Genomic DNA, 23,725 nt, shown 5'->3' with positions numbered 1-23,725 from the left:
GAGAGGAAGAGAACTGCTAATTCAGCACTTTTCCATTTCAGGTTTTGTGTCACTATCATTTGGAGCTGTTCAGTAGTTTGTGCTTGTACATAGCTGCAGTTTCTGAAGCCACACCCTAAACTCAGAGGAACCATTACTCATACATATATAAATGGGAGAGAGAAGCAAGATAGTGTCAGTCAAAAAGTACACAAGACCACAAGGTCTCCAGAGGTGGGGGAAGGGGTCACTGTGTGATGCACGCATAATAATATCAGCAGAAAAACGGACTGAGTGAAACGGATGAGATCCATCAAATAACGACAAAACTGGTTTATTGTGGTTAAACTGGTTAAAACACAGGTTTAATGCAAGAACCGTAAAAAAAAACAGCAAGTTTGTCTAGAATGACCTCACTGAAACACCCTCTGAGGATAAAAGCAAAGGTTTTATAGTTGAAGGGCATTTACTGTAGTACTGTACTGTAGTAGACCAGCATTAGCCTTACAGCATGAAATAACTAGGGGTCAGGGGTCAGGGTAAGACAGTGGTCACCATCCTCATACAGGCGATACGAGCCATAAGGTAGTTTGAGCGGACAATCAGGACTAACTGGTTGATGACCACCCGTGTAAGACAACCAGTACACTGATGGCAAACTAAAACTAACGTAGCTGATGCGGGCCCCTAACGTACAACTAACGTAAAACTAACGCAGCTGAAGCGGGCCCCTAACGTACAACTAACGTAAAACTAACGTAGCTGAAGCGGGCCCCTAACGTACAACTAACGTAGCTGAAGCAGGCCTCTGGATGTCTCATATTCCCACACTATGCGGTCACGTTCTGCCACCAGTTATGCCCCGCCCACAAAACCAATCATCTCCATTTACCAAAACAAAAATGGTCTATTTGTTTATAACCACATTTGGCATGTGTGCAACTTTAGTTCAAAACCAATGCGAATCAATGGAAAGTGCAGAGTTGTTTTGAGAGAAACAAAAACAGATGTAACCACCCAGGCTGAATCCAATTACACAACAGTGTCAGTGCAATTATACTGTTGTTCACATCAACCACACGCAGAGCCAAAATATGAAGCCTGTGATGAATGTTGACATAAGTGACCAACCTACTGTATAGATACTGTAATTACAGAACAGCATGAAAAAAATAAATAAATAGTGTGCTCCTCTTTCCCACACACACACACACACACACACACACACACACACACACACACACACACACACACACACACACACAGTACGAGATGAAGTACGTTACTCAGAGCCCAAGGTCTAACTTGTTGAGGGGTAAATTATGGGAAATAGAATGAGACAGTTTCAATCAGCAGGTGTTGTTTCGGTTCAGCCCGAGGTCCTTCTAGCTGACATCACAGGAGGACTGCTGCTCCGTCTGTCTCTTACACACACACACACGCACGCACGCAAACACACACACAGCAAACACACAAAGCTGTGTGTGCACGCAAGAGCCAGGGCCAATTAGGGACATTATCATCTACAAGATAGTCACTATGTAAGCATGTAACTTGCAGGAAGACATCCAACCTGTAGTTAAATCAGCTGATTTCTAATGACCCTTAGACTAAGCAACATTATGAAGAGAGTCCAAGATACAAGAATTCAACTGCCTCGAGTAGGTAGATGTGTGTGGAATATTATGTACACTACTCTTATGTACACTAAAAATTAGGGATTTTTGGTGTATGGAAGACGTAAAAATGTTCATGCTGCAGTGATATCATGAAGGCAGGGGACGTCAGTTACAAGCATGCAACAGTATTTTCCTTCTCTCAACAAGAAACAAGACAACCACTGTGGTGGGTCTAGCCCAACAATGAATGTCAAATGTCTCCATAACTTGTCATGTGCCCTTGAGGATCAATTACAGCTTTACATCGAGGTCTCGTGCTGTTCACAAGTCGACATATTGACTGCTGGGTCATGGTGTCCCACTCTTCTTGAAGGGCCCTCAGGTCATTGACTTTCTGGGGTACAGAGTTAGGAGCCTCTACACCAGAGGTACTCAACTGGCGGACCTCGGTCCGGATCCGGACCTGAACACAGTCCTGTCCGGACCCAATCTCATTCCTGATTAACTGGATACGGACAAAAAAAAAAAAAAAACCATTTATAAATTTATAGATTCAGGGCTATTGAAAAAACACTCAGTCATCTGCCAAAATTGGACCGCGGAAAAATTTAGTTGAGTAGCCCTGCTCTACACAGTGACTCATCCCATAGCTTTTCTATTCAGGGCTGGAGAACGTGCAGGCCACTCCATCTGAGGTACACCAGTCTCGAGAGCATCATCCATGAAGATGAAATTAGACCTGTGTTGTTCATATTGAGGCACAATGACTGGATTAAATGATGTAATTCTAGTATGGGCTTGTCAAAGTCTAGGGCAGTTCTATATTGACAAGACACACCTGCCTACATGAACACACACACGCGCGTGCACACGCGCGCACGCACACACACTGATGTTGGATAAGCCGGACATATGTTCTATGTTCTAATGTCCCATATGCTAGCTTTTCTTAATTTTCCAGTTCAGCAGAATGGTTTTCTACAATGACAGTGAAGTGTGTGCTGTGGACGGACTGATGGCAGATAGCAGCCTGAGTGTGGCCTCCTAGCCAGCAAAACGAATGGGAAACCAGACAGAAGGAGAGGTGTTCAGCCAGAAGCGCAGTGCGTGTGTGCACAGCCACACAGTGTGAAGGTCATCGGTTACATTCACGCAACACTGCAAGTAGAGTTGGAGATTATTTATTGCTAGTATTGACAACGGAAGTGTTAGTGCAAATTGAGGTCCAGACATTGGAAGATTTTTTTTTTGCGTCCTGCAGTGGGGAGACGTATTGATTTGTCAGTGTTGTTCAATAAATTATACATATTTAGAAGGCTTTATGTTAGCATTATGATTTCCTGCATTGTGTGCTGTGGTTCTAAATCTATACATTAACCCTCTGGATGAGGACAGATTTAAGTAGGAAGTACTGAAGATTTTCCTTGCCTGGTCATATTTCTGGATCACGTCCTCCAGTGACATAAAAGCAGAGCTTTTTGTAATGTGTTGGAGATGAGAAGTGCCCTTTTTTTGTTCCAACTAGTGTAGAGAAAAAGATATTTACATTGGGCAAAAAGTATCTTCATTTTGAGAACTTGTGGCAAGAACATAACTGCAAAAATTAGAGGCATCCAAATTTTTTTTGCAATATGCAAAAATATGGTTTTAGCAGAACCGGACCAGGGGCAGAACTCATTTGCTGGGGGATTCTGAGGTCACTTGAAGTTGTCTGGCATTCTAAAGAGAAGTAAAATAGTTTGGCAGAACTGCTTGTAGAATCCTGCAGGGCCATCAGGACATTTATTGCTGGGCATGTGGTCCATCGCCTTAAGACCCTCTCATGGTGTTTTGGGTCTGCAAGTGTTCTTAAGGCACATGCTGCCAATATCCGGACAGCCTGCGGCTTCTGTAAACGGATTAGCCAATAAACTCCTGTGCATCTCTGTAAACTTGTTATCAGTGCCTGCCTCTCCTACTCTGCCTCTAATGCACCAGCACAGTCCAGGCCAATCTGGTTTGGACATCTGAATCTCTATACCAAGTGGACAGCTGGCAATCATCTGGGATAGTCTGGCAGGAATAGACCATTTGGGTAGAGGGAATTGTAGGTGTGGAGTCCAATGCAGCAGGCACAGTGCAGTTCTTAAAACCCTGCAGCTCCACAAACCCTCCCGTATTCCCACCAACTCCCCATCACTTGTACATACCTTTTCTCAGCCATTGTTCAGATATTCCGCACAATCCTTGGTTACCTAAAGCAGGTAGGCACACTGGCATGCTTCAGACACGTAGTGTGTTGTACTGCCTTCTCCACCCGCCTTCTCCACCCACCTCTCCGTCACTGTTCCTCCGCATTCGCATAAAAATCAGACTCTGCTTATTCATTTATTAATTAGAGGTGTGGGAGTGTCTTTCGACAGGTCCGACACACAAGACATTCCATCTCAATGTAAAAAATAAATTTTAAAAATCAGGATATTTTGCTGCAGAAAGAGCTGTACAATACATTGCTAGCATATGCATTATTAATAAGACTACACGTCTCACCATCGCAGGTTAAGGCCCCTGACAGGATGAACACTTAGTCATGAAATATTCTGGTAGGAAACTAAGAGACATGGGAGACTTTCAGTACTCTGCTCTCAAATCACATACAAAATGATAATATTTTAATAATGTTTTTATGAAAAGTCATCAGTACAAGTGAAAACAGCCAGTAATCAAAACAAAAGGCCTCGTTGCTAATGTCAGTGTCCAGTTCACTACGACCAGCCTTTACACAGGCTGTGTCAAAGACACCGGCTACACGCCGCTGAATTCATTACCACCGTTACGCCTCAGAACAATCATAAAATCCGATTGTTGGCTAACCCCTCCAAGGAGGAAGTGCCTAGCATGGCAAAGGCCAACCGCCTATCAAAGAGGAAGCCTGCGTTGCCCAAGTGAAGACAAAGTGTTCTCTTAAATTGAGGAGACGATGATGCAAATCCTTGTTGAGTCATATAGGTCACAAGGAACGTTGGTTTTCGTCTGTCCCTGGAGCATAACCGGGGGGGGAGTGGTGAACGAAAACTTACAGCAGAACGCTGCAGTTATGCTGACCATGCCGAACACAGCGTCTTACAAGGGTGAAAGATACGTGGCAAAACCCTCCACTGCCCCACCCCCAAACGAATGAGAAACTCGAGACAAAAAGCTGTTATGGTAGGCTTACGGAGTGACAGCATCTTCCCCAGGAAGGCTTTCATTCCTTGTTTGGATCCACCCCCACTCTCAATGGCGCTAGCCCAAGGTAATGGCGGAAAGCTGTTTTTGCACATAATGCATCTCCTACCCAGCATGAGGACTAAAGAAAAGGAAAAGCTTAGTTGTGAGTGGCACCCTCCTCCTCCAGGGTCAGATTAAAGTGATCGCTGGAAATAAACGCCAAACTGAAATCCGAGGAACAGAACCTAAATGGGACTGAACATTGCAGGACATGGCTGATGGTTTTGGTTCACCGAGAGAACTGGAATATTTACCCTGAGAGAAAAGACGTCCAGTTGTGAGCAGTGTGTGAAAGTGCTTCTTATACCGTGTGGGTGATTCGCGAGGAGAAATCCCATGCAAAAAAAAAGACTGAAAGACAAAAAGGTAGAGACTTGGAATGACCAAGAACTGGGTGGTATCCAAGCAACGGAATCCAAGCTGGCAGGATTTGCTGTCAAAGACTTGAACCTGCTCTCCACAATGAAGATGGTGCAGCTCTTAAACTGGATTCTGTTTTAGGCTCATTCCGTTACAACAGACGTACAAAAAAAATCCACAATATAGCCGCAAGCGGCGATAGGCGGGTTCACACACACAATAAGCAAAAGGAAGCCCAAAAGGTCCTTTAGACCTAAAAGTGAAAAGAAGCTGTTTGGGTTTGGCCAGTGTGTGCTCTACAGATAGTGTGTAATGACATCTGCATGTGTCAGAAAGGGAGACACAGAAACAGCACATCTGGCTAGGGCTGCATCTATGTGAACAATATAGGAAGGCCTGCATGTGTCTATACATGATTGGGCCTGTATATCACCGACAGAGAGAGATTGAGGGAGCCAGAGACTATGCTTTGTTAATTCACTCTTTACACACCTAGCATGCCTAACATGACTGCCCATGTATTCAAAGTATGAATGTAGTCTGCAAAGCCTGGCATTACATGACTGACATGACTGGCATGACTGGAATGACATCACTGCCATGACGAACAAAATTAACATGACTGATATGACTGACATAACTGGCATGACTGTAATGATTTGATGATTTGACTGACATGACTGATATGACTGGACTGAAATGATTGGCATGACATGACTTACATGACTGGCAGAACATGACTGGCATGTCTGATATGACTGACATCACTGGCATGACTTACATATACTATACATATACTATAGATATGCATACAAACTACATACATTTAGGTAGAAGTGTGTGTGTGTGTGTGTGGTAGTGTATGTACTCAAACTATGACAACATATACTAATACATACATACATAAGTATACATAGAAACTATACATACATATAGGTATAAAGGTGTGTGTGTCTGTGTTTGTGTGAGAGAGAGACAAAAAAGAAGCCAAATATCAGTTTGTATGAGCATGTGTTAGTCACTGAGATATGGGTGGGTATGGCTAGGGAAGTGTCATTGTGAATGCTATAGGAAGGCCTGCTTGCGCCTGTATGTGTGTGTGCCTGGTTAATAGACACAGAGAGATCTAGGTAGCCAGAGCAATGTTTACTTAGGGCACAGAGATGGGAGGGGGAATGTGGGTGAGAGTGTGAGAGAGACTGAGAGTGTGAGTTTCAGCTTGCGTGCGTGTGAGAAGGAGAAGGTGACAGAGGGACTTTACATGCATTCTTATGCATTGTATATAATACTGCACTGTAGAGCCATACGATAACCGATTTAGATGAAACTTGACAAATTTGTTCAGGATGGGATTCTGAATGGGCTTGTGCATTTTGGTCAGAATTGGGTAAAATATGAAAGAGCTTTAAGAATATGAATATTATATGTATCGATGCTGTCCATTAAAAAAATATTTAGCAGGTATAAGTGTCCTCAAATCCAAAATCTTTAGATTGTTTTTTGATTTCACACTCTGTAGAGTATTATAAGACTTTGCTTGACATGATAGTATGAAAATCCTAGGAGAAGTATGAAAAGTGATGATTTCAAACTATTATTAACTGTAAATAAACTGTGCATTTTTTAATAGGACATGTAATGGGAAAGTTGTTCGCACTACTGCAAGGAATCAAAAGAGTCCAATTGCATGTTCCCAAGTGGAATTATGTAGGGGATACACTTGCTTTTTTTGCAATAGCGCCCCCCAGTGGCCAATCGACACCTGGCTGGATTATGTCATAGGGGGCGTGCACTTGTCCACACCCAAGAGGTTTCGTGCAGATCGACCAATGGTAAGCCTGTCAAACGCGTGCCGATCACTGATTGGCCGATTACGTCAGCCATTTTGGAAGTATGGAGTGTCTGCTTTAGGACCTGGTTCCCAGAGGCCCATAGATGATGTCTGCCAAGTTTCATGTGGATCGGCCAATCTGAGTGCATGGGGCAAATTTTTGCATGTTATAGCGCCCCCTAGCAGGTGAGGTATGGCAACCTCTGCGAGCTGCCCCAGACCCTCACAGGGAAGCTGTCTGTGAAGTGCCATCTCATTACATGCAAGTTTTCTTAAGTTAGAGCTCCATATGCGCAAAATTTACTATTGAATTTACGCCTCCTCATTTGATTGGCTTATACTGACTAGGTAGTGAAGAAATTAGCATTTTTGTTGGATACATTTTAAAGTTCAGACTCTTCTGAACGTTTTGATACCACATATGTGCATGTATGTGAAAAATCCAGGGACTAGTTTGCGCTCAAATATGTGTGTGATTTTGCACATTATGCAAATTAACTCGAAATCTAAGTGGGCGGAGCTTAATGGTTGTATATTAATTGTCCTATTGAATTTAGTCAAGGAATGTATAGGAACTGGAATTTTGGTTCTAGGACTTACGGTGTAGGAGATATGGACAAAAAGTCAATATGGTCTGCTATAGCGCCACCATCAGGCCAATTTGGGTCCCTGTATGGGAATCTGGTCCTTGGAGTTAACTGAACCTTTTTGCCAAGTTTGGGGTTTCTAGGCATTACGGTCTAGGCTGCACAATACGTTTTAGGTCAAAAAATGGGACAAAGAATAATAATAAGAAAGAAAAAACCCTAACAATTACAATAGGGTTCCCACACTATGTGTGTGTGAACCCTAAAAAACAAGCTAGTGTGTGAATACCAAAGGGTGTCCTGATATTACACGAAACCTCTACTGATAGAGTTCAACACACCTTTAACTAAAGAAAGCAGCTAAAGTCAGAGACGGAGAGACAAACACCACCTTTCACCAGGAACAGAGCATGACATTTCTAGGGAATGGTACTCATGGCCCAGAATAACATAATGAAAACAGGGGAGAGTGCATCAAGTGGACAGGTCAGCAAACTGAACTGAATGTCAAGACTGTTAGCATCCAAGGTCCCTACGACGGTCTAGTTCTCATGCCTAATATGGAGGAAGAATGTTACAACAGCATGGAATGCCAGTGTGGGCAATCTAGCCAAACAAGAGTCTGCAGGACAGACGAGAGATGCATCACAAACGAGGCCAGACAGGGAGGCCCGAAATCTCAGACAGACATGAACATGTATGAAGCTACGAGCAAGAGACACGACAAGGTTCCTTCCTGTGAAAACACCAGTCCGTCACAGCTAATGCTCCACACACCACTCTGTGACCACTACTAGGGATGCAAATGATTAATCGACTTTCGATTAATTGTCGATCAAGAGGTTAGTCGATCAAAATGTATTAATCACGATTAATCGTTAGAGCGCGCTACTGTAGTAACTTGAACAGAGCGTAAGAACGAGAAGTGAACACGTGTCGCGAAAGACCAGAGTGGAAAATAAAATGAAGCGGGCGAAAAGACGTGCGGTGTGGGACCATTTTGAAGCGGGTTCGGGAAACAAGACAGAAACTGCGTAATCCAGAAAATCCCGATGAGGGAAACTTTATTTTCCACGCAACTCAAACAATAGCACCGTTCTCTCTCCGCTCCCCCAGTGTCACTTAGGACCAAGTGCCTGTCTGTTAGGGAATTCGCTGCGAGGAGTAGTACTCGCTACAATTTCAACATTGTTAATTTAGGCAAAGAAGTCAAATATTCTCTGTGTAATGCGGTATTGAAGTACAACAATTCCACTAGCTCACTCAATTATCATTTGAACGCCGTGCAGCTGTCCTGCATATCACCACTGCACCTGGTCAACCTAAAATCACAGCTACACTTGGAAGGCGAGCGTTTTCGAAGCTCGCTACGAATAAAGAAGAGTGAGCTAAAAACAAAGCTAGCTACTGCTACTGCTGTAGCACTTACAACAGATTGTTGGACGGCTCTAACAACAGAAAGTTACATTACCGTGACGTGCCACTACACTGACGAGAACTGGCAGCTAAAATCTGCAGTGCTGATTACGACGAACATGTCGGATAGACACACCGCTGACAATTTAGCTGACAAGCTCAATGATGTTGTGGAGACTTGGGCACTCTCCGGTCGTGTTACAGCGTGTGTTCACTACAACGCTAGAAACATTGTCCAAGCATAGGCTCAATAATATTCTGTTTGGCTCTCTATTTAATTTCTTTTTTTTGTCTAATGTCTAATGTTTCAAATGCAAGAACGGAGCCAGTCCTTAATTTATTCCTTTTTAAATGAAAGAATGTATTTTGTTATACCATAAAAATTTCCTAATGCAATTACTTGAGCAATATATAATACAATATACTTATCATAATATAATATATACTTTTTGAACAAAGTGAACCATTTAGCTGATATTTTTAAAGGCCCTATTGAAACACTGAAATTCAGGTGAAAAACGCCGCTTATCGATTAATCGAAAGTCGATCGATAAGATCAATCAACTAACGATTAATGAATTAATCGATAATTTGCATCCCTAACCACTACACAATGAACCCACATAGGCAAAATCAGTTGAATGTTAGTCTGTCAAAAACAGAAGAAGGTTTCAGGCAGCAATAAGAATGAGCAGTAATAGGACCATTACAACAGTGACTTCAGTGTCTATCCAGCACAGAAGTCGCAGATTGAATAAGAGTCAAACACCACAAGACACAAGCAGCCCCTCAGTGATAAATGACCCCCCCCCCCCCCCCAAAAAAAAAAAAAAAAAAAAAAAAGAAAAGTCGATGAACCAATCGCCTTGCATCTCAAAATGCCCCCTGCTCCCACATTCACACAGGCCTCTTTCTGAAGCTCTTGAGCTCCAAGCTCAACATCTTCCAGAACTAAACAACTCACTCACCCCCTCACCTTCTCCGATCTCCCACGTCTCTCCTCTCTCTCACACACACACACACACACACACACACACACACACAGACACACACAGACACACACAGACACACACAGACACACACAGACACACACACACCCCCACCCCCTTGGGACCCTGGTCCTCCACTCTGCCTTGCCTACGTTTGCCTCCTGCCTCTTTACAAATGCTTTATCTACACGCACCCATCCATGCGTGTCTAAACTACAGGGGCAGGACACTACAGAGTTAAACACATGCCGCACCACATTCTGCTTCTCCTTCTTCTCCCAAGGCGTAAGACAGGAAACTGCACCTCCCTCCTGTGCCTCTTATCACTTCCTCTACGGGCAGGATAATGATGCCTTTCACCAGTCAGCTATTTTTGGCTCACTGCACGCTCAACACACCCCGACGACGGAGGCTCGGTGGAGGAGAAACTCACCCACACAGGATGCCGGGGATAAACAAATACTTGGTGGAGGCCCTGCTGGTGCTACCGTGATGCGGGACAGTAGCAGCGATTCAGCGTTCACCACGATGTTCCGCACGGTTAGAGCGAAAACCTGGACAGGTAGATCACCATGTTTTTTGCCAAGCAATGCAGAGACACAGGCCTACGGTGGCGAACACAAAATCCCGGGATAACGAGCCAGGCTCACTCTGCGGTCACCACCAACCCCAGATCGTTCACGGCTGCTGCGGCCGGATCGGTGTTGTGCAGTCTGGCAGGAGTCAGGGGGGCGACGGAAGCTTTTCTGATGCGATTTGTGCTTAAAACTATTGCAGTCCGCTAGGTTCGAGTACTGATCCAGCGTCTTCTATAATTCAGCACTGCAGCTGAGCTGTGGGACTTTGAATTTCAGTTCACGCTCGTATCAACCATGTGAAAAGGCATTCCCCATTGATAGCCATGACAACTGTGGCCGTCCGATTAGAGGAAAGGAAAAAGAAAGAAAAACCTCAATAGACAATTCTTAATTTCTTTCTTTGATGGCTGTACCAGTTACCATGGTAATGAACAGCATCAGTCTGAGGGGACACAGCAGAGGAGACACCGTGTCCATAAATGTCATTAAGCAGAAGTTATTTTAAGAACGTGTATGGTTTAAATATTTATTAAATTTCATATATAACTCAAATACTGATTACAAATAAATACTTAAATTAATCAAATAAAAAACCATTTCTACAGAGATAATTCCATGTATGCTATAAATAACCCACTGTGTGTGTCAGATTAATAGCTTTGGAAATAGTTTTTTTCTAATTTTGTAAAGGTTTTGGTTCACTTTAGGCTATAACCAGACACAGTATACAGGCTATTAAGAGAGAGATGTTTATTACAGTTCCAGTTCACTTGCGCTCACAGCTAGCATTAGTCAACACTGCCTGGTACACTAAAATGCTTTCTGAGGAAGCACTCGGACACTCTGTACAACAGACATTGCACAATAATCCCCATGAGAAATCAAAACAAGTCTCCAATGCAAAGTTGATTTGTCTTATAAAAATGTATTGAACACACAGAGTCTTCAGGAAAGTGCCAAGAAAACGTGTCCTTGCAAATCAGTGCATTCAATGTCCAAACCATCCAGTGTCCACACGTGATTGGTTGGTTTCTTGGCAAGTATGTCTCCATGTGTCCCTTTTCTCTAATGCATGAAGCCAAACTAAGCAAAAACATTACATATCGCGGTGCATGCACGACTGCCAACTAGCCTAATCCGAATGCACATCAAAAATTTGCATTTCTTTCGTTATAATTCATTCTTCTACATTGCATCACATCTGAACGGCCCTCCATCATGATGTATGATTATGCTCACTCATTCTCACATCAGCTGTTTTTTGGGAGAAGCCAACTTTACCCAACCACCATGTTTTTGGAGTGTAGAAGAAAACCAGAGACCTTGGAGGAAACCCACACGGACATGGGGAGAACTTGGAAACTCCACCCAAACAAAGACACAACCCAAGACCATAGGTCTGAGAGGCTAACCAAGCTCCCTATTTAAGCTGTCCACAAGAAGCCCACTAGCAAGTGGTAAAAACCCACTAGCAATCAGAAGGTTGCTGGTTCAATCTCCACGACGAACTTGCCACTGTTGAGCACCTGAGCAAAACACTTGAATAGTTTTCGATCATAATTACATAATTTTCTTAAAATGCCTTAAAATGCTGAAAATGCAAACACTTTGGAATGTGTGCAGCCTGTTTAATACAGTGAGGACTCAAAGACCCTACATGGCTGCATTCCAAAGAGGACCACGAATGAACCTAAACAAACCGGTGTTAACCGCTGCTGGTAAGGACATGACCTCTAACTGAGACACACCCTTATCGGGGAAAGAAGTGGATGGTACGATACATCAGTGAAGACAGTAGTTAGCACCCAGACAGGGAAACCATAGAACATTAATGCTTCAAATGTCAAAACATGACCCTCACAATCAAGTCTTACAAGGAAGAAATTGGGCACTGAAGAAATTTTCCACTGCAAAATATGTTAATAAACTTGCTACAACGTTCTCTCCTGTCAGCTAAGTAAACTCACCTGTATTTTCTGAACACTAGGAATTTTCCCAAGACAATACTGCCTTTACCTCACAGATTACACACAGAATGCACGCAGCACATCTAAAAAATGAACACATCCTACTGGAAACACGTTTTACCAGAGGTCATCAAAGGAGATCAACCGCTTCTGCCACAGTTACGATATCACGATCATACAGAACAGAGCTACGACCGACTCACAGAGCACAAGACAATAGCAGGAAAATAGTCAGCACAGAGAGAGAGAGAGAGAGAGTATATATATATATATCCTGAAACAATGAAGTCTAACGGGTAGAAGAGGTGTGAATTTGAAGTGAGCAGAGTGACAAAAACAATTCCGTTTCTTTATTACATTTTTAAGCATAAAAATAGAGCATTTTCTACTCACCACGATTCGGGGGTAAAGACTAACGTATGTGGTGATAAAGAGCTTCCAGTCAAACAACAATGCCCTTTATCCCCCATTATCATGCAACACTCCTCCACACACTTCTGACAGCTTTTATTTCTGTATTTTTGAGTCCCTCAAAAGCAAGCAAGCGCAAAACGTATTATCTGGGACCAAATTTCTCCACACATCATGAATGTCCAGGTAGTCTCATTTCAAAACAAGGTCAGCCAGAGATTTATCTATGAGAAAGAAACACACATACACACACACACACTGGCCAGATGGTAAAGAGCAGAAATATACAGCTTAACTGTATATTCAGCAGCCTTGAAACAAGAACTGTCAAAGACTTTAACATTTACCTCTCAACCTACACAGATCCTCTCAAAGTTAAGGGAATTTTTATCCAAAAGGCTGGACAGGTTATGAACTCTTTGTGCTGACAGTTGCATCACTGGTCATATGACACAATGTGAGCTGAAAATGATGTGTGAAACAGATTTTTGTATTCTTGTATACATGTTACTCAGCTACATGCCACTCGGGTGTCAAATGCTCATGATGAGCCAAGCTTCGACAACATTTGTGAAAGATGCATCAGAAACTCCATTACAACATGGAGTCGAACTGACATGAGGTTTCTATAGATGTTGTTTCGCAAACCTGACCTCAGCAACGGTGGTTAGCCACAGGGCACCAGGAAACCCCAGTTCACTCAAATGTTCTTTCTAAATAAACTTAAACTAAATAAACATGTGTTGAAATTAGTTTGTTCTATATCAAGGCGCACCTTTCATATGTAATTTTTGAAAATGTTTTTTTTTGCATTCAAGTGTATTCGCAGTACTAATACAGCAGTAAAATCCATGTAGTTGGATTGTACTGTAAAAGTGCACCAGACAGCTGTTTCTCCCTGTAGCTGTTTGCACACCACAGAACATAGAGTAAGCCAATCCAAGTAATATATACCATAGTTGCACTATATTGCCAAAAGTATTCGCTCACCTTCCTCAACTCACATATGAGTTTAAGTGACATCCCATTCGTTATTCATTGGGTTCAATATGATGTTGGTCCCCCCTTTGCAGCTAGAACAGCTTCATCTCTTCTGGGAAGGTTGTTCACAAGGTTTAGGAGTGTGTTTATGGGGATTTTTGACCATTCTTCCAGAAGCACATTTGTGAGGTCATATACTGATGTTGGACGAGAAGTCCTGGATCTCAGTCTCTGCTCTAATTCATCCCAAAGGTGTTCAATCAGGTTGAGGTCAAGTTCATCCACATCATACCCTGCCATCCATGTCTTTATGGACCTTGCTTTGTGCACTGGTGCACAGTCATGTTGGAAGAGGAAGGGGCCAGCTACAAGCTGTTCCCACAAAATTAGGAGCATGGAATTGTCCAAAATGTCTTGGTATGCTGAAGCATTTAGAGCTCCTTTCACTGGAACTAAGGGGCCAAGCCCAACTCCTGAAAAACAACCCCACACCATAATCCCCCTCCACCAAACTTTACACTTGGCACAATGCAGTCAGACAAGTACTGTTCTCCTGGCAACCACCAAACCCAGACTCGTCCATCAGATTGTCAGATGGAGAAGTGTGATTCCTAACTCCAGAGAACGTACCTCCACTACTCTAGAGTCCAATGGCGCTGCACTTTACACCACTGCACCTTCACACTATGTGCTTCAGCATCCGCTAACCCCGCTCCGTCAGTTTACGTGGCCTACCACTTCGTGGCGGAGTTGTTGATGTTCCCAAACACTTCAATTTTCTTATAATACAGCTCACAATTGACTTATTGAATATTTAGGAGCAAGAAAATTTCAAGACTGGATTTTTTGCACAGGTGGCATCCTATACCAATATCACGCTGGAGGTCACTGAACTCCTGAGAGCGACCCATTCTACATTCTACAACAGTCTACATGCCTAGGTGCTTAATTTTATACACTTGTTGTCATGGAAGTGATTGGAATACCCGATTCCCATCATTTGGATGACTTATGATTATTCCCAAGCAGCTGAGATTGTTATTGGTGTATCAGCAGCCCTCAACAGGGGTGCAAGTGCCCTTACCCCCCTCCCATTACGATAAACCACGACATATCGGCCCCAAATCGACATACTGACCACAGCACATTTGGATTCCAATATCTTACAAACATACCCAAACTTGGCTTCCAAGTCCAAATATGGAAAACTAATTGAAGACAATCACTACACAGTTGATGCTGGCAACAGCACAAAAGCATGAAGATTCAGTCTCCAATCCAAGGAGTTATGTGTAGAATGGCAAAACAAGCACAAGCACCTGCTCTCAGCGGACTGTTTGACACATGTACAAATACAGAAGGAAAACCAGTGGTCTCAGTTGTGGTCAGAGCAAGCGACAACCAAAACGGTTGGATTAAAACTTAAAACAAAATTTAAAATAACCAATGAGTTGACAGGACCTCTCAAAAGATAAATGTTCAACACCAACATCAACAACATGTCCTTTCAGTTCAAAAAGCAGTAGTCGGCCAAGCTGAAGGGTTCACAACATTTTTGGGTTCATCACAAGGGTTCATCACATTTTTGTTAATAGTAACAGATATTTAGTCAATATAATTAGCCACTGACCCCGTGCGTTAAGTCTTACTTACCCTTTCCATTCTGCCAGGCTGTGTACCAAGATAAACTAAGAAAGGAGGTTAGGAAGATGATCGCAGTGGCCACCGTTCCATTTCTGAGCCTCATCTCATTTCAGCGGCTCTCCGCGCCTGCAGCTCCGCACGTTTCTTCTCCTGCTCGGCGCCTCGGAGCGGGGGAGGGCGGGCACGGCGCCGGGCCCTCCGGTCCTCCGGTCCGCGGTGTCCTGCCTTTGGCTTCTGGCGCTTGAAACCCCCAGCGTTGGATCAGCGGAGCTCGGACGTTTCGGGGTGGTTATGGGCATGCCGTGCCTTCATCCTGACTGCGCAGTGTGCGAGGAAACAGACGGACTGTCCGGATCTTCTTCAACTTCTGTAAGAGACGAATAAAAAATGAACGAGAAGACAAAAAACGACCATCACAGGGTGAACGGAGAGGAGAGAACCTGCTTTAACGGTCCAGGGGAGTTACACCAAGGTTACTGCATATCACACATAGTAAGGACAGTAAGAGAGCTTCGTCGCACATCTTAAAATGTCTCAAGTAAAAAGTAATTTACTTAAATCCTGCGGAATCCCCGGTATCCGCGACCGCTGGATCTCACGGCCCGTCGGCGGCGTCCCTACCTGTCGGAGGAGCGAGGTATGTCGGACACAACAGGCATGTTTAGCCGGAGCGAGCAGAAAGACGCAAAAAAACAACTTTTCGCACTTACTCTTATTATCGGCGCAGACCGCATATGCGAACGTACCGTTAAAATAAAATGACAACGACTACGCTGTTAAAAACGGTTTTTTTTATTGTAGACAGTAAAATTTCGGATTAGCGACTATCCACAAGATTCGTTTCCCCGAACGTTTACTAATGCTGAGCTCTCAATCAACCTTCACACAGGCCCCGCCCACCGGAAGACGCGATTGGTGGACGTCAATTCACAACCAAATTACGCAATGCAACTGCCTGCGGGAAATAAATAAATAAAATAAAATTGTGTGTGTGTGTGTGTGTGCATTGTGTGCGTGCATATATAATGCATATATGTATAATATATCATATATATAATAATATTGTCTTGCATATATAAATTTTTTTATTAGCGCAATTTGCTGTGCTTAATCGCAATTAATCGCATTTTTCCTTCTTAAAACTGATGCTTTTAGTAATATTAATAAAAGACTCATTATAAGATCAACACAATGCACTTATTTTCATATTCAAGTATGTTTGTTTAATTTTTTTTTCAACTTTTAACACAGATTATCTCTTGTGAACTATGTGCTAGTTGAATTTCGGACAATGTCAACATCAACATCAAAGTCAACATCAACTGTGCAAAATATAAAGAACAAGAAAATATTTTTTTAAATAGATAATTTCGGTAGGGTGTTTTGCTTTGAGGTGATATGTCAAAGATGGATAACTTCTGTCATAATTAAATTCTGCTTGCAGACTGTGCAAATTGCTTTTGTTTTCAGGAAAACTTTGCACCTAAAACTCCATCCTGAATCTGAAATGTAGCATTAGGCACTAGATTTCAATGCAGTACGTTCTGCCTAACTGCTAAAGCAACCTCGGACATACTACCTGTTATCTCGTACTGCTTTGGCGTACTGAATAAGAGGGAAGTTCGGTTTAGCGTAAACCTCATAGGTCACAGATCAGCTTCCCACAGGAAGAAAATGTCACTCGGAATGAAAATGAGATTTAATTTAGAAAACATGCAAATGTTTTGCCCGAATTGCCGCTAGAGGGCACAACAACACAAATATGAGCTACTCACCAGTAACCGTTTTCCTTCCAGTTGTTAATAAACTAAATCGCTGTATATAATTGTGAACACATTGCAGAGGTGGGGACTCGAGTCACATGACTTGGACTCGAGTCAGACTCGAGTCATTAATATTAAGACTTTTGACTTGACTTGAAAAAATATTCAGAGACTTAGACTTGACTTGGACTTTTACACCAATAACTTGGGACTTGAATTGGACTTGAACCTGTTTACTTGCAAAGACTTCATTTTTTTTACCCCAAATCTAAATTTTAAAACGCATATTAATATTTATAAAGTGCGCCCCATTAATTTCATTTCCGTCCTTCTGATGCAGACCTCCCCCCTCGACCAGTCCTCTGCTTTTCCACACTCTGTACGTGTGTGTGTGCATGAGCTGCAGCACAACCAATCAAATGGGGGGTTGGCGAACATACATTTTTACCGGGCGGGGTGTAAAATGGACACAAATTAAGTATTATATCGCGATCGATCGATCGCCAGTGGTTGGTGCCAGAGCGAACTAGTAACTCATTGAATCATAGATGTGGATCAGAGGTAAATAAACTAGATTTTTTTCCGGCGTGAGAAATCGGATGTGTGGCGTGAGAGCGTGTGAAGACGGTCAAATGCGTGTGTCTCACGCTCAATGCGTGAGAGTTGGCAAGCCTGGGTTCTGTATCTGAACTCGGGGAAGAGAGCCTCTCTCTGTCACCATCATAATATCCAGTTCTATCTCAGCATGGATTGTGTATTTGAAGACATCTACGTCGAGAAAAAAATATATTGACAAAAGTGGAGCGAGTTTTCAGCTATGGGGACATCATTCATCGTGCACAAATGACATACAGACTTTTGGCCAGAAATGCAATGCAGAATAGTTTACTGAAATGTCTAAAGTTGCAGATTCCTGTTAATTGTTCAGTTCTTATATTTGTTTGTCTTGTGTCACTCACACATGTTCTCCAAGAAACCAGATAAGAGAAGAGAGGGAAAATGCTGTTATGGTTCGTTGTATTGTACTGTGAAAATATCAGCACTTTTTATTTGAACGTGGAGTTCTACTTATGACTTTTTCACATAATATTTATTTCTGGAAAATTGAATATTTTTGCAGCTAAGTTTAACAAATTGAACTGTGCAATAAAGAGGTGTAATTTTAATTTTTTTTATACTTCGTGTTTTCAGTTGCACGTTTTATCAAGATTTGAGGAGAATACAGATTTAAAACGCATGTCTATTATTTACATTTAAAATATACCTGCAACATTGGTTAAAAAAAAAAAAAGACTCGAAAGGACTTGAAATTCCAAGTTTCAGACTTGGGACTTGACTTGACTGTTGCCTGTCTTGACTCGAGACTTGACTTGACTTGAGTGTCTTTGCTTGAGACTTGACTCGGGACTTGAGGTATAAAGACTTGGACTTACTTGAGACTTGCAAAACACTGACTTGGTCCCACCTCTGACACATTGCCTCTGTAAATATTATAAAACATAGAAATAAAGTTGTTATAAAACACATGTGTTATAAAAGATACACGTTTATAGCGTTCCAGATGTTTAAAAATTACATTCTTTGAGCAGGTTGTATAGTCTTAGAATTTGATCTTAGACCTTAATATCCTCATGGGAACCAAGAAAAAAAGTGTCATCCAATTTATTTTTGTTGTGATTTCCTACTTATTTAGGGTAAAAAAAATACAATTTAGATTTGTTTAAATTTCATTTTTATTTTCATTTTACAGCATGTCCATTATAGTGGACAAAATGACCATTTTAGTATAAACATTTAACAAAACAAAACATGAAAATGAACCAATTTGGCTTGTAGAATGATAAGCTCACTCTTAAACAAGTTTTCCATTTAGAACACCTCATGTACTGGATATTTTTTCCTTTGTAGGCCTCATGACAATCTATCATTAAGTTAACTAACAATCCAGTTTAGTATGAAAAACTAAAAAAGAAAAACTCAAGTTAAAAAAGAACTGATTTTGCCTGTAGAGTTACACTTCAATAACAAAACAACCCTGAAAACAGGTTGTCATTCTGTATATTTAAATTCTTCTTTTGCAGATTTCGTTCTTCAGCGATGATAATCCATGAAGAAATAAACCTTTCATATTTAGCACACCTAATGTACGTCTTTCATTTGCAGCCCTTGTTTCTGCATCTCTCTGCATTCTTGATATCCATAATTTCTGGCATGTGTATGGCTCCTAGTTTTCGCACAGATTGCTCTGGTTGTGGGATTCTTACTTCACTGTTTTCATTGTTACCATCAAGTTCTGGACTGTCCAGCAACTCAGCCAGGTGCAGTTTAAAATCCAAATACTGTGGTCTTCACTGATTGATTTAGTGCTTTCAGACTTGTACTGGATCCAGGAGTGATTGCAACATCAAAGAAGTGAGTAATCACACACGTTGTCCATTTTGTGGTCCTGTTCGACATGCAGTAAAAGCTCAGCCTGCGGTCACATAAGTCTACACCTCCCATGTTGTCATTATATTGTTTAATCACTGCTGGTCTTTCTTTTTTAGACCACCTGACGCAAATGTCCTCTGGGTCTCTTCCATGTACAGTGGATGCCATTATCACTGCTTTGTTATACCATTTTATGATAACCAGCTCAGGATTCCTTCTTACCACCAACACTGATTTTCCTCTACTTTTATAATGAAGTGTCATGGTGACAAAAATGTAAGCAAATATTACTTGTTTACCTCACAAGTGCTACACTGAAACCAAAGACACAGAATCCTGCTGACGCTGAACTCAGATTGAGATACGTTTGTTCTGGACTTTTTGTTCTCCCAGTGCTCGTTTGTGGTGGCATGTAGCCTGGAGTCCCTGAGCAGTGGCAGGCAGAGGAGTGCCCAGAAGCACCAGATCCCCGTGGTCAGCTCGCAGTACGTGTGGAGCTGCCTGGAGAAAGGGCGCCTCCTGCCTGCGATCGAGCACGTCTTACAGCCACAGACCTCTGACTCCAGCCCTGATCTCTTCCCACGCCCAGGTATTACTGCCTCAACAGGCTTGCCTTGTGCAAACGGCATGCTGTTGCATCTCTTTTAAAACACTGCTACATGTTTGACATTTTTAGAAGATTATGAGAACAAGTGGTGGACATGTATAAGATGACACATGGCAGTTTGAAACCATTACAGCAGATGTTACTGTTAGCTGTGCATGGCAACATATCCAGGTTCCTGGGGCAGAGCTGCATTATCTCATGGCTGGATGGGAGACTTATTCAGAGGAGAGCTGAGAAGGTTCTGTTGAGATGAGATTGTTGGTTCTGAAAGAGTCAATAGAAGCATCATACGTACTGTTGTTACTCTCAAAGGACAGAAAGTGGCTGAAGTTCAGCTGGATTTCCCAAACAAGACGGAGGGCACATACCTTGGAAAGTTCAGGTGAGGTCACGTTCATAATTCAGTGACGTGTAATCCCTATTAACCAGCTCATGCACTTGATTCTGTATGTGTGTTCTTCACGTTCCTTACCTAGAAAAGTTCAAATGAGGCTCAGTAGTGTGTGTGGCCCTCACGTGCCTGTATGACCTCCCTACAACGCCTGGGCATGCTCCTGATAAGACGGCGGATGTTCTCCTGAGGAATCACCTCCCAGACCTGGATTAAAGCGTCAGTCAACTCCTGGACAGTCCCCTGCTATCTAGCGGTTGGTGGATGATGTGCTCGGCTGGATTCAGGACTGGGGAATGGGCAGGCCAGTCCATAGCATCAATGCCTTCATTATGCAAGAACTGTTGACACACTTCAGCCACATGAGGACTAGCATTGTGATGCAGAACATTCTCCATGCGTCTCCAGACTCTGTCATGTGCTCAGTGTGAACCTGCTCTCATCCGTGAAGACCACAGGGCACCAATGGCGCCAATCTTGGTGTTCTCTGGCAAATGCCAATCGCCCTGCACAATGGACGTTGGCCCTCATACCCCCCTTTCTGACACAGAAACATGGATATTAGTGGCCTGCTGGAGGTCATTTTGCAGGGCTCTGGCACTACTTCTCTTGTTCCTCCTTGCACAAAAGGAGGAGTTTGTGGTCCAGCTTCTGGGTTGTTGTCCACCTACGGACCCCTCCATGTATCCTGGGGTACTGATCCATGTTCTGGGCACTGCTGGTAGACACAGCAAACCTTCTTGCCACTGCTTGCATTGATTGGCTATCCTGGATGAGGTGCACTACCTGAGCATTTTCTGTGGGTTGTAGACACCGCATCATGCTACCTCTGTGGTGAGAGAACTGACAAAATGCCATAGTGACCAAAACATTAGCCAGAAAGGATGAGAACTGAGAAAAGGTATGTGGTCACCACTTGCAGAACCACTCCTTTATACGGGGTGTCTTGCTAATTGCCTCTCATTTCTACCTGTTGTCTGTTCCATTTGCACAACAGCAGGTGAAATTGATTCAATCAGTGTTGCTTCCTAACTGAACAGGTTGTTGGGTTTCACAGAACTGTGGTTGACTTGGAGTTGCATTGTGTTGTTTAAGTGTTCCCTTTATTTTTTTGAGCAGTGTATATGTCAGCGTACAACAAAAGCTCCGTGTTCCTTGTCGTGCTTTACGTTGCGTGTGTATGAGTTCTGTTGTTGCATTCTAGTGTCTCCTGTACATAGTTAATGTGTGTTTAGCCTCTTTACGTGCGTGCCACCTTCTCACAGGTGAATCAGTAAATGTTGAGTGTGAGTCAAGTTTTCGTTGAATCAGCACGTAATGCCATGTATGGAAAATGCAAATTTCAGGATGCATGGCTTGAAGTATGGCATTCAGTGTTTTGAATTTGCATTGTATTAACATCGTTTCTTGATAACATTCAGGGGTAGCAGCAGGTAAATGCCGCCAGGTGCAGTGCTTGAATTTGAGGAAGGTGGTCCTTGAATTTGATGTTAAACAAGGTGTGGGAACCCTGTATATAGAAAGCGCTGACCTTAAACATAAACAGAAAGCAATAAGCGACAAAAGGGACATGAAGACACTGGGGTTAAATACCAAACTAAATCAAACAAAACCAGAAACACCTGAAAGCAAACTGGGAGGGCAGGGACATGAACAAGTGGTGTGAACAGTCATAACCAGGGAACTGCTCAGGAGCACTTAGAGCAGCAGCCAGTCTGAGATCATCTCCTGGTACAGCTGCTGCTTCTGGCTGATCTTCATATCTCCTTCTTCTTCTGTTTGTGTGATTACCACTGGTACAAAAGTTGAATGCACCTGAGAGCAAGGTATGATTTTATATTACATTACAGACAATATCTTCAATTATGATTTACTGGAAAGGACCTTTTATAACCCCTCTTTCACCTCAAGAGCCTTTAAAAAGATTGATCACAATCGGGTTTTCATCATCCCAAATGCCCTCTCCACCACAGACCTGGCCTTGGACAGGCATTGGTTATACCTGGCCTGCACTGCATTCTGTACTGGCTCTCTAAATGGAGTCATGATGCAGATGGGTGAAGCCAGGCAGGGATAACCTCCATCTCCAGTCATGCACCAGCCTTGTGGTGGGTAGAGCTGAACTCCATTTTCGAACCTGGGCATCATGCACTGAGCCAGGTAGGCCTGTGAAAATATTCAGGAAAAGGCCTCTATGATCACAGATGGCCTGCAGCTGAATAGAATATGAGAGTTTTGTATTAAGTCCTCTTTAGAGCCCTTAGGTGGCACTATCCGAATGATGTAGTTTAATAATATTTATAATTATAATAATTTGGTAACACTTAAGAAAAAGCAAACCAGGCATATGTTCTCATAAAGTATATCTGCTCATATTTAACATTTAAAAGATATACTTGTATATACTTGTATATATATATACTGTCCCGGCTTGTATACAGATGATGCTTTATCTGTGTACAGTCCAGAGGTGGGACCAAGTCAGTGTTTTGCAAGTCTCAAGTAAGTCCAAGTCTTTATACCTCAAGTCCCGAGTCAAGTCTCAAGCAAAGACACTCAAGTCAAGTCAAGTCTCGAGTCAAGACAGGCAACAGTCAAGTCAAGTCCCAAGTCTGAAACTTGGAATTTCAAGTCCTTTCGAGTCTTTTTTTTTTTTTAACCAATGTTGCAGGTATATTTTAAATGTAAATAATAGACATGCGTTTTAAATCTGTATTCTCCTCAAATCTTGATAAAACGTGCAACTGAAAACACGAAGTATAAAAAAAATTAAAATTACACCTCTTTATTGCACAGTTCAATTTGTTAAACTTAGCTGCAAAAATATTCAATTTTCCAGAAATAAATATTATGTGAAAAAGTCATAAGTAGAACTCCACGTTCAAATAAAAAGTGCTGATATTTTCACAGTACAATACAACGA

At 42.4% G+C, this 23,725-nt stretch overlaps 2 protein-coding genes across 7 annotated transcripts in view; one reads left to right on the top strand and one right to left on the bottom strand.

Annotated features, from left to right (window-relative positions):
- The window catches only part of mgat4a (alpha-1,3-mannosyl-glycoprotein 4-beta-N-acetylglucosaminyltransferase A), a 32,618-nt gene extending 16,116 nt beyond the window's left edge, over positions 1–16,502 (bottom strand). The window contains exons 1-3 of one of the 6 annotated variants that reach the window (XM_077001857.1): positions 16,358–16,502; positions 16,166–16,232; positions 15,621–15,978 (exon numbers count right to left, since the gene is read on the bottom strand). In XM_077001857.1, the coding sequence (XP_076857972.1) occupies positions 15,621–15,714 (94 nt within the window). In that variant the 5' untranslated portion in view covers positions 15,715–15,978; positions 16,166–16,232; positions 16,358–16,502. Of the gene's footprint in view, positions 1–3,787; positions 3,945–15,620; positions 15,979–16,165 lie in introns of those variants that run through there. The other 5 variants (XM_077001858.1, XM_077001854.1, XM_077001856.1 and 2 more) reach the window with 5 other exon arrangements.
- Positions 16,503–16,790: 288 nt separating this feature from the next.
- LOC143512014 (uncharacterized) lies at positions 16,791–23,148 on the top strand. Its single transcript, XM_077001861.1, has 4 exons — positions 16,791–20,080; positions 20,198–20,393; positions 20,724–20,793; positions 20,888–23,148. Exons 1-4 carry the CDS (start codon positions 20,057–20,059, stop codon positions 20,937–20,939), a joined length of 342 nt encoding a protein of 113 aa, XP_076857976.1. The 5' UTR covers positions 16,791–20,056; the 3' UTR covers positions 20,940–23,148.
- Positions 23,149–23,725: the final 577 nt, after the last annotated feature.

This window comes from Brachyhypopomus gauderio, chromosome 4 (genome assembly GCF_052324685.1).
Source record: "Brachyhypopomus gauderio isolate BG-103 chromosome 4, BGAUD_0.2, whole genome shotgun sequence".
Taxonomy (NCBI): Eukaryota; Metazoa; Chordata; class Actinopteri; order Gymnotiformes; family Hypopomidae; genus Brachyhypopomus; species Brachyhypopomus gauderio.
Note: the sequence above shows the minus strand (reverse complement) of the source record. Positions and strands in the feature narration are given on the sequence as shown.

Excerpts from the sequence above, each read along its gene's own strand:
- LOC143512014 (XM_077001861.1), top strand. The coding sequence starts at position 20,057 with ATGAAGTGTCATGGTGACAAAAAT. Across the intron at positions 20,081-20,197 it reads AGTGTCATGGTGACAAAAAT|TGCTCGTTTGTGGTGGCATG; the intron begins GTAAGCAAATAT and ends TTGTTCTCCCAG. Across the intron at positions 20,794-20,887 it reads ACATACCTTGGAAAGTTCAG|AAAAGTTCAAATGAGGCTCA; the intron begins GTGAGGTCACGT and ends TTCCTTACCTAG.